This window comes from Sarcophilus harrisii, chromosome 3, assembly GCF_902635505.1.
Source record: "Sarcophilus harrisii chromosome 3, mSarHar1.11, whole genome shotgun sequence".
In the NCBI taxonomy this organism is placed as follows: Eukaryota; Metazoa; Chordata; class Mammalia; order Dasyuromorphia; family Dasyuridae; genus Sarcophilus; species Sarcophilus harrisii.
Genome location: NC_045428.1, coordinates 151,671,113 through 151,690,947, shown reverse-complemented (window position 1 = coordinate 151,690,947; position 19,835 = coordinate 151,671,113). Strand labels below are relative to the sequence as shown.

The window sequence follows — 19,835 nt, the reverse complement described above, 5'->3', positions numbered from 1 at the left end:
ACATACTTTGTCATCCACTGTATTTTAAGATCTCTCAATGCTTCAGCAAACTCTTCTTTGATGTCCTTTTCTTTTTCTGAATCCTTTTCTTTGTCTTTACTGCCATTCTTTGTCTTTGTTGGTGCAGGTATTAAGTAGTAATGAACAGGGATTATATCCTGTGTATGTGGGGGAAAAACATATCAGTTTCTTGGATCAAAGTAGGTAAATTAATAGCTTTGAAAAAACAATGTCCTGGTGATGATTTAACACATGAAATACAAGTATATTTACATATATTTTAGTGTGCTGTTGAAATGGACTATCCAAGTGTTCCAGAAACCAAAAATGAAGCCATTAATTCCAATGTGCACTGACTTTAAACTTTTTATCTCTGAATTCTAAATGAAAAAAATCATATTCTACTAATGGCATCAGAGAAGATTCAACAATAGAATCCATAGAGTAAAAAGTTAAAAGGGGAAATGAGGGTTCTAATTTTCTAACTAGCAATGGAAAGAGATACTAAAAACAAATAACATAGCCCCAGCTTTCTGTCAGGCTGGAATTAAAGTGGAATTGTAGTCATATGTAGAACTGGGGCATATTCTTAAAAATTCTTGGTTGTTTTAATTCTATCTGTAGTTAAGAATTATAGTTCCCCCTCCCCCAATAAAATTCTAAGTAACAATCATCAATGGCCTCAAATGTCCCTTCACATATTGACATTCCTTTATTCTAGCTACTATGATAATATATATCCATTTAAGTTTTGAAAAGTCAATGTTAAAAATTCACCAGAAAATAAAATTGCATACTACCATTATGAAATGACTGCTAAGATGCATTTTTGGACTATAATATCAGATGTTCCTAATGCAAACAGAAATAGTTAAATATATTTCTCAGTTTACATATAATACATAGTATTTTTACTGTACTACAAATTTTTAATCTTAATGCTGACTCTAAATTCCCCACAAAATCCTTAAGTATGTAACTGAAATGTTTTACTAAATTCTAAGAAAAAGCAATATAAGGGTAAGCAAAAGTATACTGAGGTAAGTAAAAGTTGGCTAAAAAAAAATGTGACTTTCATGCAAAGTATTTAAGAGAGGATTACAAGTGAAGGGAGGGAAAGGTCATCTAAATATAGTCCATAGCAGCATATCCATTGTAATACTTTTCACAATTAACTAATATTTTAGGGCCTAGCTTGTGTAAAGCATCATACCATCCCACCACCCAAACCTAATGCAATAATAAAACCAAAAGTATTCTTTTTCATGTTAATATTTCTAAAAACCATGCAACTTGAGAACATATTAAAAAACCTTAAGAAAAAGAAATCATTAACTTCTTCACTTGCTTATTAGCTTTACTATCTTACTAAATGTACTGTACCTGTGATGTTAAGTTGGGGGATTAAAAGATACATATAGGAAATTCTACTATGGAAATGTAAATAAAAGAAGATCATCATGGTGAACTAAAACAAGTACTACAAATGTCTGAGCAAAACTCTTTCCAAGGCTGATAACAAAGCTGAGATTTCAGATGTACTGTACTTAAAGACAATGAGAATAAAAAAAGCAATTAGAATGCGTTGAATTCTCTTGATTTACATCATTTCTGTTAACATTTTTTATATTAAAAACACTTGAAGAAAACAGATTTCCCAAAATGAATCAAATTAAAGAAGCAAAAGAAATTTCTTTTATATTAGAAGTTCAGAATAAGGAAATTATCATAACCAACAAAATATAATGATTACTTCATTTTCTTAGCAAAAAATAAAAGCTGAGAAAATGGTGACAGTATGTAAAACCTTTTTCCCTTCAATTAGACTGCTCTAGTTTTTTTCTATCCATTTTGAGTTTCTTTCCCAATTTTCTCTATTTCCCACTTTGTGTCTTTTTCTACCCATAACAAAGAACGTCACCCTGAGATTCTTATCTAGATGGCTTTTTTAAATTATTCAAGTACTGTTTATATGACTAATTTGAAATATAGTGGGAAGCAGAGAAAACAATTGTACATATACTGATTGCATACTGTTAAGTGTACTAATTGTATTGATTTTAAGCATGTGAACAGAATAGGAAAAAATTTCAGAAAGATGTAGTATATAAAGACCACTGGACTCAGAGTTAAAAGACCTGGTTTTAGTTATAGTTTAGCTTCTTAGTAGATGCATGACTTTAGACAAATTAATTATTCTCTATAACCCTAAATTTTCTCTTCTGTAAAATAGTGGATAATACCTCTAGTACTTACTACACAGGGTTGTTGAAAGAAAAGAAATAATGTAAACCACTCTGTAAACTAAAATGCTAGAGAAAATGAGCTATTATGATACAAGAATACATTTAATTGGACCATAAAACACACTTAAACTAACTTAAACTTGGGGAACTTATATTTTCAACATGACATTTTTTATGAGCAATTTCCTAGCATACTTCACATCTTTTAACATTAGCACAATATGGTAAATAAAATATAGTGGTTCTGAGTGAAAACTCCATTTTTCATTCTAGTTGGCTAAAAATTGTGAATTTTTAATATTTACTTTATTTACTACCTTCCTCCTTTATTGAAATCCTCATGAACTAACTGGTCCAAATTTTATAAAAGTGCCATTTTATTCTCAAAAAATGTTATTGTTAATGCAGTTACTAAAAAGTACTTGACAACAGCATATAGGTAAATAGTGATCTCAAATGGTATGTAAACTAAAATTTTACTACTACTACTACACACACACACACACACACACACACACACACACACACACACGTAAGTATGTATGTATAAACAATCCTCTCAGTCACATACAGAGAAAGCAGCCAAGTGAAGAGAATTAGGAGAATTAACATTTGACTATTGTAAATTATTTCTAAGCAATGAACATTATGTCATTCTATTCTTTTTACTTTCTCGTTAGGCCCATTAGGTACTTTATAATCAATATCCTCTTTAATATTAATTACCTTGATAATTAATTTACAATAATATAATTAATTTGCCTTGATAAGAACACCAAAGTTCTTAAAGTGTCTTATAATCAGGAATTGTCTATACATATCTTAAATAAGTACTAGCTTTCCTACATAAGAGAATATACAGCAATATAACTGCTTTAGTTTTTAAAAAAATGCAACCACAATTTAAATTGAAGTAATCCTGCTTTCTTTCTAGAAATATGTAGCTGAGATGTGAATGAGGCTAAGGATTCCATTTTAGGGGACTGGCAATTGTTTGAAATTCCAAATAAAAGTACATACAAAAATGACTTGTAGTAGAATAGGAAGCAGAGAAAACATTACTGTACATATCCTAAGTGTGTACCACTAATGACTTAATTTTTAAACTTTAAAATTTTAAAGAATAAGCAAACAAACTTAAAAATGAAGTAAATTATGTATCACAGCAATCTCTTTTCTCATAAATAGAGAAATTAATGCAAGTAATTTTATAAAAGATCCTAAGGGCTAAAGAGAAAACCATTCCATTTAAGCCCTGATGACCTATATTTCACACAGAAAAATTAAATTAAACCAGTGACAAAAGGATAATTCATTATTATAGTACCATATCAATAAAATGAAAAGGTGATTATTTAAAATATAGCAGAACAAATTTGATTTGGAAATACTGCCTGATTTCCAAACAGAAGAAAAAAACTTAGGTCTTTAGTAAGTTTATATTTGCTTTACCAAGCTCAAAATTTATTCTTTCAATTATTGACTATAACTATTATGATTTAAACAGTGTTAATTTAAAACAAGCAGAAGTAGCTATTTCTCATTAAATTTTGAGAAATCAATCTATAAGTTATTAGGACTGCAAAAAACAAATCAAACCAAAACAAAAAAACCAAACCCCAAACCACCCATAGCTATAGAGTACAGACACTTTTAAGTATCTGACATTTTTTATTAGGTCAAACTGTTTTGGCTGACCTCTGAAGCAATATTCATTAAAATAATTTTACCTATGATTTTCAAAGCACAATAAAACAAATACAGCTCTTGTTTTCTATTTGTAAAAATTATATCACTTCTCTACAAAAGTTCTACCTACTCCAGTCCCTCACTATGTAATAAACTTGACTTTACAATGCTATATTAGCAAAGAGTAACAAATATGGCCTAAGTAACAAATCATGCCACTAGACTCATCTCAATTATGTTGGAACAAGTCATCAAAAGATTAGTCAAAGGGTGAATTATTTTTGACCATAGTGAATATGGAATAAACAAACCCCCCAAAATAGGCCTATGTGGTAGTCTGCCACTTTTACAATAAAGAAAATCTAATTTATCAGGCTACCTACAAGGAATTGACCCACATCTATAACTAACATCAATAGAGATGAAACTAGAAGACAAAACTGCCTTAGCTAAATGGTAAATTCATGGATTCTTTTCAGAAAGATGAATAAAAAGCTTGGTTGGAGTTGGATTCATTGTGTAACCAGAGGTAACAAGAAACACCATTTCATGGGACACATCATCCTCCTTGCTTGACACTGCTAACAGTAAAATATGACAAATGCTATCCCATGAAAAAAAAAAAATACAGCTTTATGCACCAAAATCTACTACAGAAGATAAAGACAAAAAGGAAGATCAATGAAGACCCTGACAAGATCCTCTAAACTAAAACAATAAATATGTTGTCACACATATCCTGTCAGTTACTCCACTATAAAGGTAAATTAATTATAAGGGATGATGGTGAAAATGTTAGCAAATATGGTTTAAAATTGAGAAATTTAAGAAGCCAAAAGCTTAGAGATTATTCAGACTTATTCATCATAAACATTTTCTACAAGAATAGTTGTAGTCAGATCAAATTGTTAGTGCAAAGGTCAAAATATCAAATTAGAAGAAGAGATAAGATGAAAAACAAAATTACAGCTTTCAATCATAACACTCCAAATCCAATCTGCATAAATGACCTGTCCAACTACGAAAAATGAGAAATAGAAATAATTGAAGGCACTAAATATAATCTTGTCTTTAAAAAGGTTGTTTGTAATACAAAATAATTGCCACAAAAAGAAGGCCAACTGAGCTCAAACTCATCTGTGACAGCAACAATTTAAGGGCAATGTACAATCAGCATATAAATTCATTTAGTAAATATAACAGAAAAAGATAATAGAAGATGATGAGCACTTTAATTTCACATAAATGACAAAAAGCTGTCGAAAAAAAAAAACAAGCTTCTGGTTTGGCATTAATCCTAATTAAGCTATCCAAAAGCATAAATTGGAAGGACAAATACATACAAAATGAAACAGATCTGTAACTATTTCTACGGTGATCTATTAAGGAGTGGAGAACCTACATTTAGACTATGATAGAGCACTGGACTTAAAAGTGAGGAAGATCTGAAATCAAATCCTGCCTCAAAGGCTTGTTAATTGTATGACACTGGGCAAGCCACTTAAACATCTTTCTGTCTGTTTTCTCTATTGTACATTGGAGAGAGGAATATTAATATCTCTCACAGTTGTGTAAAGTGCCATAAACATGCTATCACATTCTACTATGTGTGGAAATGATAGTGGTATTTAAGATGATGAAATCAGGCAGAGTGAGCTGGATTTGAACCAAATAAATATAGAAGAAATCCATTTTGGTGTTAATAGCATATTGGAAATAATGGGAATTTATTTTCAAGTCAGTTCAAAGAGGGGAAGGAAAATTTCAAATGAACTAAGTTTACTGACAGAACTTTTGTTCCCCCCCCCCCCCACCAAAGATGACAGATTTCATCAACAACTACGAGCCCATATGCATCCCTCAAAGATACTCTTGATAAAAAACAAAACAAAGAGACAAGTAAGAATGAAATATCCAGGCAGGTTTGGTTTTTCAAAGGTGACCACTGTCACACATATGAATGAAAGTCTTAAAGGATGTAAGATGGTTAATGATTATTGCCTTCAAAAAAGCATCTGACTCAAAAAACAAAATAAAGATTTAAAAGCTTTTTTGTAAACAAGGTTTCCCATTCATAAAATCGCAAAAAATTCTATCAAAGAGTAACCATGGAGCTAACATTGTTCTCATGAGTCACTCTATATCAGCATCAAGCAAAAAGAATAAAATAAGGAAATATAAGTTCACCTAAGTTATCTGCCAATTAAATGAAAGATGACCTTTCTTAAGGAAACTGATTAAGGTTGATAACCAAACGTCAATTCTTATCTAAATAAACCCAATGATCTTTCTCCTCCTGAAGCTATCAGTACTAGGACTAACCTAAAGAAAGTTAGGTTCTTCCATTAAGGAAGGTGCCTTCTCAGCTTCTTATTCAAAAAAAAGTCACAATATAGATCTGAGAGGAGCCTCCGTTCATTCTATAGGAAAGTGATTCAAGAAGGAATGAAATTTTAACATATTAGAATTTTCTTTTTGAAGATTTTTATAAAAGTTACTTAAAATTATCTTAAGTTAAAAAATACTATCAAAGAACTTAATGGACGTGCCACAGTTTAGAATTTCTCCAAGACAGAAATACTTAAGATAGTAATATGAAATTGTTTCTTTTTAATATGAATTTTTTTTCCTTTTACAATACTAATTGCATTAAACCTTGGATATTATAAAACCTCAAGGAAAGCTAATAAACACATTAAAGGCAGAAAGACAACTAAAAGAGAGGGACAAAAATAAAGAGAAAAGTGGGAAGAATCAATTACAGGAAAGAACAAAAGTGACAAAAAAACCCAAAAAACAAAAAAACAAAAAACCAAACCATATAAGAAAGGAAAATTGAAATAAACTGTTAAAGGCAGAGATAGGTTTAGTGGGTTTTAAATTATTCATGTTAGTCTCAAATTATATATTTTTGGGTTCAGGTAATCAATGACCTTTAAACATCGATGTAACATTATTCACAACTGCAAATTTTAAAAATATTACAAAATTCACTAAATGAGCTAATAGAAGTAGCCCTTTAGATAACATAGCAAAGATACTAACAACAGCTCATACTTATTTAAATAGCTCTTTAAGGTTTTCAAAGTGCTTTACATGTTATCTCATTCAATCCTCACAACAATCCTGTGAGGAAGCTGCTATTATCCCCATTTTACAGATGAGGAATCTGAGGTTAAGAAAGATTAATTTACTTGCCCAGTCACACAGCTAATATCTGAAGCAGGATTCAAACTCAGGTCTTCCTGACTCCAAGTCCAGTGATCTACCCACCATGCCACCAAACAATTGCAATGATAAAAAGCCACTTTCATGAGTTCCAGTACAAAGAAACAGCTTCATTATGCAGACCCTTCAATATCTAAGAGATTATCTTATAGAAACAATATTTTGTTATTCTGGTTCCCCCATCACTCCCAAATTCTGACTTGTTACCAATACTTTTCCTAATTCTTTTTGATGTAGAAAGCATTCTTCATAATCAATGAACTTGGTTGTATATTGTAAATAATCAACAAGCATTGATCAGGAAGTGATACTATGGCCTAAATACTATGTTATGTATTGGGAACGTAAATTTAAAGAGAGAAAAAAAAGGGGGAACGATTCCCATTCTCACAGAGTTCATTAAATTGAATTCTAATAACTGAATTACTTATGTATCTTTTATGTTCCTATATTAAATAGCAATAACTCTTTAAAACCTTTCACCTTTAAAGCAACCAAATCTTAAATGCCATTAACTTTCAAAATGACATCCAAACATATAAGAGAAAAATGGCTAGAATGTTATCTGTCTTCTATAGATTTTCACTTGTTAATTGCCTGCAGAGTTTGGTCCTTAACTATTTCTAGGGAAATTTTTTTAAAAAATCAACTTAATGTTATATAATAAGAATGTTTTTAAAAAATTTTCTACTTGCTCTTACAAAATGGTGACTTCTAAATTTTGTTACAAAAGTTTTCAAAAAAAAGAACTACACTTTAAAAAATACATCCTGGTAAATTCTAATTTTCTTTTTTGTCAACTACTGTCTGAATCTGAATTTCAATTACCTATTTCCTTCTTTGTATAATATGATAATCAGTGAAACAAATGAAAATCTACTATTATACAGGGATAAAAATAAAGTCTGACCAATGTTCTCAGGAGTTCTTGTCACCTCTCCACCAAACTCCCAATATTTTAATCCTTTTCTTGACTTCCTTTTAACAGTCTCATTAAAATAAGAAATCAAAGTAAAATTTCCTTACTGGTTTCACTGTGGCTCTACGAGCAAGAAATCATAAGACTACATTAGAATTCCCTATTTGAATAGATCTTTAAGGGAATATGTATTCCATTCACAGATCTTGTTTTAAATCCTGTAGGATGCTCTCCAGACAATAATTAACTAAAGATTACTACTATTCTGTGCTAGGTTTATTTCTACTACTCTCTTCAATATCCCTAAACTGTCTTACAAATAAGTAGCAAATTTATTTCAAAGAAGAGAATATTTCATCAAACTAAATCCTTCAAGAGAATTTCTCCCTTAGATGACTGACAATAAAAACCAAAGTAAACATGTACTCTTACCTATACATACCAAGATCACAGATTTAAAAACACAATTTTCTCCAAATACTAAGTAATGTAGTCAGAAATATAAAATACAATGGAAATGCTTTGTACAAGGACAGAATAGCAGAGCACTTTATCCTAGAATACTACTAACTCAACATCATGAATATTTAAGAGTCTATGATTAGAAGAGGTAACAAAGACAAGATATAAAGAACTGGGGTCTTATAGCAATTCATGCTGCTAAAGAGATTTAGAAAAGCAGCATGTCAGTTTTTATAGGAGGTGTGGCTAGTAGCAATGAACTGTAGAACTTAAAAGGAAAGGAAATTGAGGGGAAGGTTTTAAAAGATATACGGACAGAAAAACGTTAAGTCATATGCAAAAAAGGCTTTAACACATCTTTTTCAAGAACTGACATTCAGTACCTTTTTAAATTTTCCTTGTCGTTTTGCTGCAGACTGCCCCTGGGAGTTAGAACAACATTCTGTAAGAAAACATGCACACACTACACAGGATGGAGATACCACCTCTGTCTGAATATGGTCTCATTTACTTTCCACTGGTATGGATTATACTACTTGAAGTATCAAGTCTATGATGAAGATTGACATGCTTTTAAAGCACTACTGCCTTTTCAATTTTTTAAAAAACTAATGTGCTTAGGCACAATTGTCTTTTACATGGTAATTATTCCAAGGCAAATGTTTGTAAACACTTCTCTCAAAGAACAAGCAGACCAAAAAGTTCATGATTATCAAAATAAATCTTTTTAGAAAATCACATTTAGCTATTTGTTCACAAGATGCTATACAAGTTATTTTTCTAAGGCTAGTTTAAATGACAACAATAGCACAATTTCTATTCATATGTTGTTTCCCAAAAAAGGACCATGCAAAGTAACGTACCACTTATGGTGGCCACAATAAGAAAAATTATGAAAAGTAACCTTTTCAAACAAGAAACTCCATAAAAGCTAAAAATCTGCTGAGGAATGATTATGAGAATGAGGTGGAAAATAAAATTAAGTCGAATGAGGGCTTTTTCCTCTTCTACTTCAAAGGAGACAGGATTTTATTAAATCTGACAATAGCTACTAGCATATCTCACAAGTTTTCCAAGTTTCTTTGATTGCCCAATTGCCCCAGAAGCTAATCAAAAACTAGTAACTAATTTTCATTTGCTAAATTTTATTAATGGAGCAAAAAAAAAAAAAAAAAAAAAAAAAAAAAAAAGCCACCTTTTAAATTAAGAGGATCTTGTACTATTTAGGCCTCACAAAATAGTTAAAAACAAATAAGTGATCTATAAACAAAAAATAAACCTTCCATTTCAGATTGAGAGCCATATTTATAAAGTCTGTACGTTAAACCAGTGTTTCTAAAAAGCACTGTACCAATAGATTCTACTCCCATTATTTCTACAGAACATCTGAGACAAAAGTTGAGGCAAGTGACGCCAAGGCAAAGATTTTTTTTTTTTTAATGTGCAAAACAAACCCTAAGAATACTGTTCAAGGTCAATGGAAAAATGGGAACGTTTAAAAATGGCTAATACCCTTATGAAATCTGTCCATTTCAATAACATAAACTCCACAAACTCCAACATGAGGAAATCAAAAGACTGACTTAATTTTTGCAGATATTATCAAGCTGCAAAATGATGAAAGGCTAGATTAGCTTTTGCAGGTCAGGTCAAGCTAAAATTGAATGAAATTATGGCATTTGACGGGTAATGTTCAAGAGAAGTGACTATAGAGAAATGTCATTTCCAGAAGAGAAATCTTAATAACACTACAGTGGATGAGAAAAGTTAAAAAAAAAAAAAAAAAAATTCTATAAAAAGAAAGCCTGAAACAGCATTTATCTGTTAAATAAAAGGCTTCTGTAAACTGTTAAATAAAAATGCAAACCAAATAAATCTCATTTTTACAAAACATGCATGAACAAAATGTAATCCAGAAATAGCATACCTATATATTTTAAATTATATTTCTCTACTCAATTATTCAAATCTTCATTCCAAAAAAAGTTTTATAGAACTATAGAAAAATCCTGTTGTGCATTATAGTATTTAAAAATAAAATTTTAGAAGCATCTTAATGTAATATTTTGATCATAGTTCAACAATTTTATTAGTCTAACAGAACATCTAGGAATAAGATGATTTTAGTTTTTTGTTTTTGCAAAACACAGTTTTGCTTTTTAAAAAAACACTTTAGTTCGAACTCCTTTAAAAATGCACATATAGTAATATAAACAGGAGATTCAAGCTAAGTTTAGCCATTCAAAATTTTAGGCAAATGCCTAAAAAAACCCAAGCAAATAATTCTAAAACTCATACAACAAACAAAAAGGAGCAGCAATATTGATAATATACAAAGAAAGTGATAGGATTTTTCATATCCAATTTTGTTTGTTTGACTTATCTGCAAGCCTGGGTGAATTCATATTTTTGAAGAAACATGATTTTTTTAGAATAGCATATTCATTAAGTAAAATAGATACTCACAGCTTTCTTTCCCAGATCAGTCTTTGATAATGTTAAGGATCCTGCAAGATAACATCCTGGCCCTGCCCCTTTGGGTATCCTAAAAAATTAGTTAAAAGGAGAGAGTTTTTAAAAAAATCAGAACCAACATTAAATTGAAATAACTGCTACATCTCTTGAAATTCTGAAAAGTACATAAGGAAGAAACCCTCATATATTAAAAATAAAGTTTATGAAATACAAGAAGTAAACTGTGATAACTATATGATTTATTTTATTAATTTAGTATTACTTACTTGTCATCAGATAAAGATGTAACAAAGAATGGCTGGCTATGTTTTGGCGGTAATGTTAAACTATTTGACTTCTTCTTCCCAAGGAGAGCAAGGCTATGGTTCTCATGAATATCTAAGCTTAAAGTATTAGACAGTCTATGAGAAATAACAAATGGAAGATCTTTAAGACGATCCAAATCACTGATTTGTTCATGACGTATTTGTAATCGAACCGTATAATCACCCTTCTCCAATTTGACAGAGTACTGAAAAAAGAAAAAAAAAAAAAAAGTTTTAAGAAATAAACATTAATCAACCAAATATATCAAAGAAAATGAATTCTAGTTTTAGCTAAAGGACAATTTATTTTAGAAGCTTTGTAAGAATAATAATATAATTCTTCCACTTCAGAGACACAGAATCACAGAAAAGGGCTTCAGATGTCATTCCAATCTAGTATCAAAAACTCACAAGTTCCCTTCTACAACATCCATGACAAGTTGTCATCTACCTTTCTTTAAAGTTAATTATAAGGAAACCACCAAAAGGAAAACAGACTAACTTAGAAGAAATGAGAAGCAAAGACTTTCATAGGAAAATTTTAACTGCTAGGGGATTTTTCTTTATATTACGTCTCAATCAGTTCATTTGTAAATGTCTACCCATTTTCTTGGTTCCTCCCTCCGGAGGCTGAGTAGAACAAATCTAATTCTTCTACACAGAGAGTTGCCATTGACTTTCCAAATCTTCTTTTACCTAGGCTAAATATTGATAGCTCCTTTAATTGAAACTTAAATGACATGATCTCTAATTTTCTCACAAATGTAGTCACATTCTGAAAATAATACAGCCTATCAACATTTTCTCTAAATAGCAATATTCAGAACTAAATACAATTCTGTAATTGAAGGTTAAACATTCCTGAATTGACAAATTGTGGGGAAAAAAATATTTCTTTATTGAGTATGGTTAAAAGTGCACTTAAACTCCCAGATTTTTTTCACACAAATCATCTTTTGCTAATTTCTCTAGTATCCTCTACTTATATTAGCTTTCTGAACATGAGGCTTAAACTTGGTTAAGATAGAAATGGATAAGAATAATTAAATGTAGATTCAGCCTACTCTTCTGGGCAATCAAGAACCTTGGGGATCATGACCATTCTTCAATGTTAGCTATCTCCAAGTCTGTAAATTTGATAAGATTATTGTTTAAGTTTTCATCCAAGTCATTGACAAAAATGGTGAATACAAAAGAGCTAAGAACAGATTGCTAGTGACATTCCTTCATGACTTTTCTTTGATTCTCGTACAACCATCTAACTAGGATATGTCTATCTAATCCACAAGGATGTCACAAATAATCTCCTTAAATAAATAAATGCCTTGCTGATTTATCTGTAGTTAAAGAGTTCTTAACTTTTTTGTAGGTATCACAAACCTTTTGGGCAATCTAGTGAGGTTTTTGGACCCTTGTTAGTATGTGTTTAAGTTAATTAAAAATACATGGCATTACAAAGAAAACCAATTATGATGCATACAATTAAGTGATCAAAATTTTTTTAAAAATCCTAACACCTGCTTAAATTGGGCCTGTGGACACCAGGTTATGAACCCATTATTTACAGGATAATCTATGCTCTATAAATCAAATGATAATCATGAAAACTGACATATATCAGAAACACAATTTTTTTTCTTTTTTGTAAATATAACATGATGAAAATATACGTTAAATAAAATGACTATATTTACTTCACAATTAATCAAGAAATTATTCTAAAGATACCTGGTGAGGATAGGCATCACCTGATCCCATTTGTCTCTTGTTCTGGTCAAAAATAATCCAGAGTTGGCTGTCAAATTCTGATTCATATAACAATTCACAAAGCAAAGGACAGCTTGGAGTTACTTCCCCACTCTTAGGCTACAAAAAACAAAACAACAACAACAAAAAATCAAACATTTCTTCAAGAAGAAAGTTAATCATTAAAAACCCGTGTAAAACAATACTATGAGATGATCAATTCTGATGGACCTGGCCATCTTCAGCAATGAGATAAACCAAATCAGTTCCAATGGAGCAGTAATGAACTGAACCAGCTATACCCAATAAAAGACCTCTGAGAGATGACTAAGAACCATTACACAGAATTCCCAATCCCTATATTTTTGTTTGCCTGCATTTTTGATTTCCTCCACAGGCTAATTGTACACTATTTCAGAGTCCGATTCTTTTTGTACAGCAAAACAACGGTTTGGACATGTATATTTATTTTGTATTTAATTTATACTTTAACATATTTAACATGTACTGATCATCCTGCCATCTAGGGGCGGGGGTGGGGGGAAGGAGGGGAAAAACTGGAACTAAAGGTTTACCTATCCATATATAACTTGTAAATAAAAAGTTATTTAAAAAAAAAAAAACCTTATAAAAGAATGTCTAAGATAATATCCCTAAAACTAAATTTAGAACAAAACCAAAACAAAAAATCATTCTAAGATGAAATAAATTATGGGAAGAAGGAACTTCACAAAGTATAGTGCTAATTAGGCTTATACTTAACAAAAGATTAGGGATTTCCCCAATATAAAAATTTCAAAAAAGTAAAAAACAAAAAATACTATGATTAAATTAAAATATTTAGTTCCAATACAAGCACAAAGGAATGATTTTACTAACTTCTTACATCAAGAGAGTGAGGAGAACATACAATTAGATCTTTAAAAAACATTCCTGAATTGACAGATTGTGAAGAAAAAAATACTTAAACTGAAAACTTTTTCATCAGTTATAGCCACAAATGAATGCCTTTTATAAAAATGTTTCATTTTTCCTCCTGTTTATGAGACCAAAAAATATCAGCATCTTCCATATAGAAAGATACTCAAGGTTCATTATAAGTATAATTAAAAAAGGTTCATAAATATGTAATTGCATATTGTACCTGATATGATAATATCAATTCTTTTTTTAGATAAAAAGAAACCTGAAGAAAATGCTGAGGGTGATTTTCTACAGAACCATAAAATCTTAGGCACATTACTTGGCATATACCTTATGCTGCTGTACAAAAAAACTAATGAAAGCTTACCTATTAGAAATTGTATAGCTGTGAAGGAGTATATGGGCGGACATATTAAAGATGCTATTCCTTTTCCCCCCTCATTGTTTAATACTGGTAAACCTAATGATAGTTTTATAATAAAATTTCCAAAGATATTCATGCCTCAAATGATAAATTTTACTGGTGCCAAGTAACTTTGGTACTTAAATTATGGGACTACATGATTTTATAATAGTGTCTGCCCTCTATTATACATCACATATCTATAACAACCTTTTCACTTTTTTCTCTTTATGAAGGCTTCTTTGATCCCTTCCCATAGAATCAACTGTTTTTTATCCTTGATTCTCTCAAGCCATTCTGCTTGAGCCCTCTTACATACTTTACCATTTTACAATTTACGTAATACTCAGATGTATACATTCACTGACTACTGTTTTTTATCTTTGTGTGTGTGTAGACATATATGCTGTACCATATATATATATATATATATATATATATATATATATATATACATATATATATAGTTAACAAAAACTGAATATATATGCTCAACACAACCCCACAGGTGATAAATTATCCCTGCTATCTATTCCCCTATATCTCCTGCTTTTTGTAGCTGGCTTCCTTAAGAAAAGCATCTATGCGTCCACTTTCCTTTTCTGGCTTCCAACTTCATTAAAATGAAACTGTTCTCCAAAGTTACTAATGGAGAGCAACTAGGTGGCACAGTGGGACAGAGCCAGCCCTGAAGTTAAGAGGATCCGAGTTCAAATTTGGCCTCAGGCACTTAACATTTGCTAGCTGTGTGACCCTGGGCAAGTCACTTAACCCCAACAGCCTTGCAAAGAGAGAGAGAGAGAAGAAAAAATAACACAACAAAGTTACTAATGTTATCTTAATTATCAAATGCATTGGCTTTTTCTTTTATCTTTCTTACCCTATTTGTAGTTTTTGATCCTATCAATAAACATCCTGTACTTAATACTTTCTTATTTCTAAGTCTTCATGATTAAATTACTTTCTGTTGCCTTTCCTACCTACAGGCTGCTCCTTTCTCCTTCTCAGTCGTCTTTGATGTATCTTCATCTTGCTCACAATAATGAGTCTCTGTCCTGAGACACCTCTTCTTTTCACCCTATAACACTATATCACTTGGTGATCTCATCATGAATTCAATTATCTCTATGCTGATGACTCTCAAATCGTTGTCCAACCTCAACCTTTCAGGTGATTGCCAGGGCCTAACTTCCCTATAGACATCAAGAACTAGAAATCTTGTAGATAACTTAAATTCAACTTATTTAAAACTGAAGGGATACACTCATCTTTTCCTCTCTCTCCTCTTCTTAACTTCCCTACTGCTGTCCAAGATACCATCACCCTTGCATTCAAGATTGAAATGTTAGTCCCAACCTCAAATATTCACTCAACCTTACAACTCATTATAACAGGTCAAGTCCTGTCATTTTTACCTTTTATAACATCCCTTTAAGAAAACTCCCTATCTCTCTGACAATGCTATCCCTTGGCACAGGTCCTCATTTCACCTCATAGCTGAACTTCTACAACAGCTTCTTGATTGGTCTCTCTGCCTTCTGACTGCACTCAAGTCCATCCTCCATTAAGTTACCAAATTATTCTTTCTGTTCTCTGCTTCCTTCTCACAAATTACCCTACCCTAATCATTATTCAATAAAATCCAGTGGCTCTCTATTATATCTAGAATCAAATACAAAATCTTTTAATTGGTTTTTAAAGCCCCTTCATAAACTGGTCCCTTCTTACTTATGCATACACCTTACTCCCCCACTACTCTGATTCAGTGATGCTAGCTCTCACTCAAATCTCTAGACTCTGAGTTTTTAATGGCTATTCTATACCTGGAACTCTTCTTTTTATCCTTCTTCTGGATTCCTTCATATTTCAGCTAAGCTCTAACTTTTTTCAAAAAGTCTTTCTCAATCCTCCTTAAACTTAGTTCCCCAACTCTGAAATCACTCCCAATTATCTTAGCACATCTATCATATTTGTACAGTTGTTTGCATGCTGTTTCTCCCACTGTACCATGAGTTGACTGAGTGTAGGGGCTATATATTTTTTTAAAACCTTTATCTGTATCTCCATTTCTTAGCATGGCTTAACACATAGTAGGCATTTAATAAAGATTATCTGTCTATCAGGAATTATGGAAGTATAACATATGAACTACTTCTAGAATGTTTTAGGATAAATAGTTTTGCTTATCATGCTCCAGCTCTGATATGCTATCCTTACTTTTCAATTATGATGATTTATAGAAGAAACAATGCAAACTTGGAATATCACATACTTTCAATTTAACATGTTTTCCTTTATGCAAATACTTACTTGATGAAAGTTATATGTCAAGACCATCTCATAAAGTTGACGATTATTTGGTAAAACATCTCTGGATCCTAAAGGTTTTGTTTTTGCACTTACAGGTCTGCAATTAGGTAATTACAGTTTTATTTAAATAAAATGATATTTATTTAATTAAATAGCACTTTATATTTCTAAAACTGGAATGTGACATTTAAATTTTAACAGAAAAAGATTAATAAACATATTTAACAAGCAAATTAATCTCTGAATAACAAAGATTTTTAAATGCTCAAAAATAATTAATTTGTTTAAACAGCAAATATAATCAAGACTCGCACAGCATAGGGAGTTTGCCTAAAAGGACTGGCAGTGTGCCTTTAATACCCAGATCATGTATGTAAAAATATTAAGTTGGAAATAGGGGTGAAATATTCCTTTTTTTTGTAAAAGTGATTAGAGAAAATATCAACTATAATTCAAAGTGATCCTTATTTTTTTTTACATTCTGAAATCTAAAGTAAGCATCAAGATAAAAAAGGATGCATTTAAAAATATTTTGTGATTTTTTTCTTAGATATTTAGATTACTCTATTCAAAAAGTCATTCCCAATGTTTTAAAACTAAACTTTCTACATTATTTATCCAGCTTTCAAAATGTGATGTTTAGGAAAACAAAGATAGTGAAGAAATTAAGATTTTAGTTCCAGTTAAGTCTAATGATTCAAGTGTAATCAAACTGGATAAAATAGCAGAAGCGTAAAGAATCTAAAATAAGACAATACTTAACATAGACAAAATAATTCTTTTTATGAGAATATCAAGATACTAATAGTTTAGAAAGAGAAGAAAAACAGTTTTCAGTACAATATGTAAATTGTTAAATAAAATTAGTTGTGAGGATCATCTACTTCCCTGAGATGCAGTTCAATTTTTGGTATTCAGCCTTAAAATGCTGACATGTAGTAACTTGGATGGCTGAATATCTTATACAACTTCGACTTTTATCATGCTTTGTTGTCAATTCTAGGTCATACTTCTAGATATTTTGTACATCACCAGGAGATTTCTTCCCAGCATTAGATTACTTGTAATGTACTTTGCCAATAGCGCCCATGCTGATATGAGTTAAGATCAGATTCATCTGAACAATAAAAATAAATAACACTTCCTTGTATTTACTATTGCTGTTTTTACAAAGAACTTTCACTTGATCTCTAATTCATCCTCATAGTTTAAATGTGAAATAAGCAGTTAGCATTCATTACTATAGTCATTTTACAGAGAGTTATTTGGGAAAGGAAATACTAAATTACTGCTATATTTGTACTACTCACAAATACTTTGAAGCTTTAAAGTTGTCTCTGAAAATATTGCATGCCCATGAAATAAAGTTAAAAATAACAAAGTTCTTAATTTTTAATCTAGTCATTGGTATTTTTAGCATACAATAAAAAGGTTAACTTCCAACATACCTGTTATACCCAGCTCATCAAACACAACTAATTTAAATGGCTGTCTTGATTTGGTCCGTGTGGGTAGTTCTAGTATTGGGAATATGAGGGTATTCACAAACTAAACTATCAAAGTTTTGAATAAGAGTAGTACCTCCCCACAAAAACTATTAATATTTATGGCTCACAGAAATACAATTAATACCGTAGAGTTTGGACCCAGCTCTTCAAAGTTATGCAGGGGGCAAGATCTTCATATTTCAGGGAAGACTGAACATCAAAACGATTTATTCCTTCTGAGGCATGCTACCACAAAAAAAAAAAATTTTTTTTAAATTAGTTTCTATATTAGCTTTAAAATGTTACCACTGGCTTCAAGGTGAGTCATATACCCAAACTGAGCTTCAAATTAAACTAAAAATTTTAAAGAAATACATCAGAATAATTTTGAAGCTAATTAAAACAACACTTGGAATTAGAACCATGGTCACTTTTTCATTTAAACTCAAATAACTTAAATTTCTAGTATACAAGATGGATTAATTTTTAATCAATATTTGGGGTTACAGGCCCAGAAGATTTCTGCTCTGCTATCTGCCTTAGTAGATTCCATGAGACTGAAAGAGCCTAAGTAGGTTTCAACAGACTTGTTATCTAAAATCAATCTAATCACAAAAAAGAAGCATCACCCAATTTGTAACCAATTTAGGTATGACTGCTATTACAAGACATGGTCTTACAAAAAAACAAAGAATTCTTATTTTAAAAGATGCAATCAGATTATACTTACAATGTTTAATTGAGAAGCAGTACAAACTATTCCATGGAACGAAATTGTATAATCAATATTGACATCGCTAAGACTTGCCCACCATCGAGCAATACAAAATTCAATTGCCTTTCCACCCTGTGAATAAAAAAATGAAAAAATGAAAAACAGCCTTTCCCAATATCAGAATATTAATATTCAATGCTTGAGGAAAGGCATACATCTAAAGTAGAACCTAAAATAACTCAAATTTAGGACAGGAGTACTCTGATAATGAATGATCAATTCATTATATTCTTGGCCTGAGTTGCCCTATGTTTAAGGGGGAAAAAAAACAGTTAATAAGAGGATGACAATCCACTAAAAAAGTTTACATCATGAAGTAACTATATGCAAAGAGTAAACAAAGAGAAAAACTAACAGATTTGAAAAAAACTATATAGACTATAGAGAAGACACAAAAACTAAAAGTCCAAAAATAAGATAATTTGAAATTTTTATGTTAGTATAATTTCTGTTGTTGAACTGGGGAAGATTTAGTATTTAAATTTGCAAAGAGTAAACAAAGAGAAAAACTAACAGATTTGAAAAAAACTATATAGACTATAGAGAAGGCACAAAAACTAAAAGTCCAAAAATAAGATAATTTGAAATTTTTATATAAGGTAGTATAATTTCTGTTGTTGAACTGGGGAAGATTTAGTATTAACATTTTTCAATAAGGGAAATTTTCAAAGATTTTGATAATAATAGACAATAATATTCCGGATGAAAAAGCTAAATATGTATCAGCAGATATGTGAAAATATTTCAAAGAAGAAACTATATAATAGACTGGAAGTGACTACATTATAAGTAGTTGAGAAAATGAAATAATCATGAAGCAAGGATAGAAAATTCTCCAAAAATATGAAAAGTAATCATAATTTAAC

The 19,835-nt window shown here is 30.7% G+C and overlaps 1 protein-coding gene across 5 annotated transcripts in view; it reads right to left on the bottom strand.

The window, feature by feature from the left end:
* The window catches only part of TPP2 (tripeptidyl peptidase 2), an 84,207-nt gene that overhangs the window by 11,871 nt on the left and 52,501 nt on the right, over positions 1-19,835 (bottom strand). For 3 of the 5 annotated variants that reach the window (XM_031958633.1, XM_031958638.1, XM_031958634.1), the window contains exons 18-25: positions 18,925-19,041; positions 18,340-18,440; positions 16,708-16,804; positions 13,053-13,190; positions 11,286-11,530; positions 11,011-11,089; positions 8,928-8,966; positions 7-158 (exon numbers count right to left, since the gene is read on the bottom strand). In XM_031958633.1, the coding sequence (XP_031814493.1) occupies positions 7-158; positions 8,928-8,966; positions 11,011-11,089; positions 11,286-11,530; positions 13,053-13,190; positions 16,708-16,804; positions 18,340-18,440; positions 18,925-19,041 (968 nt within the window). The remainder of the gene's footprint in view (positions 1-6; positions 159-8,927; positions 8,967-11,010; positions 11,090-11,285; positions 11,531-13,052; positions 13,191-16,707; positions 16,805-18,339; positions 18,441-18,924; positions 19,042-19,835) is intronic. The other 2 variants (XM_031958635.1, XM_031958637.1) reach the window with 1 other exon arrangement.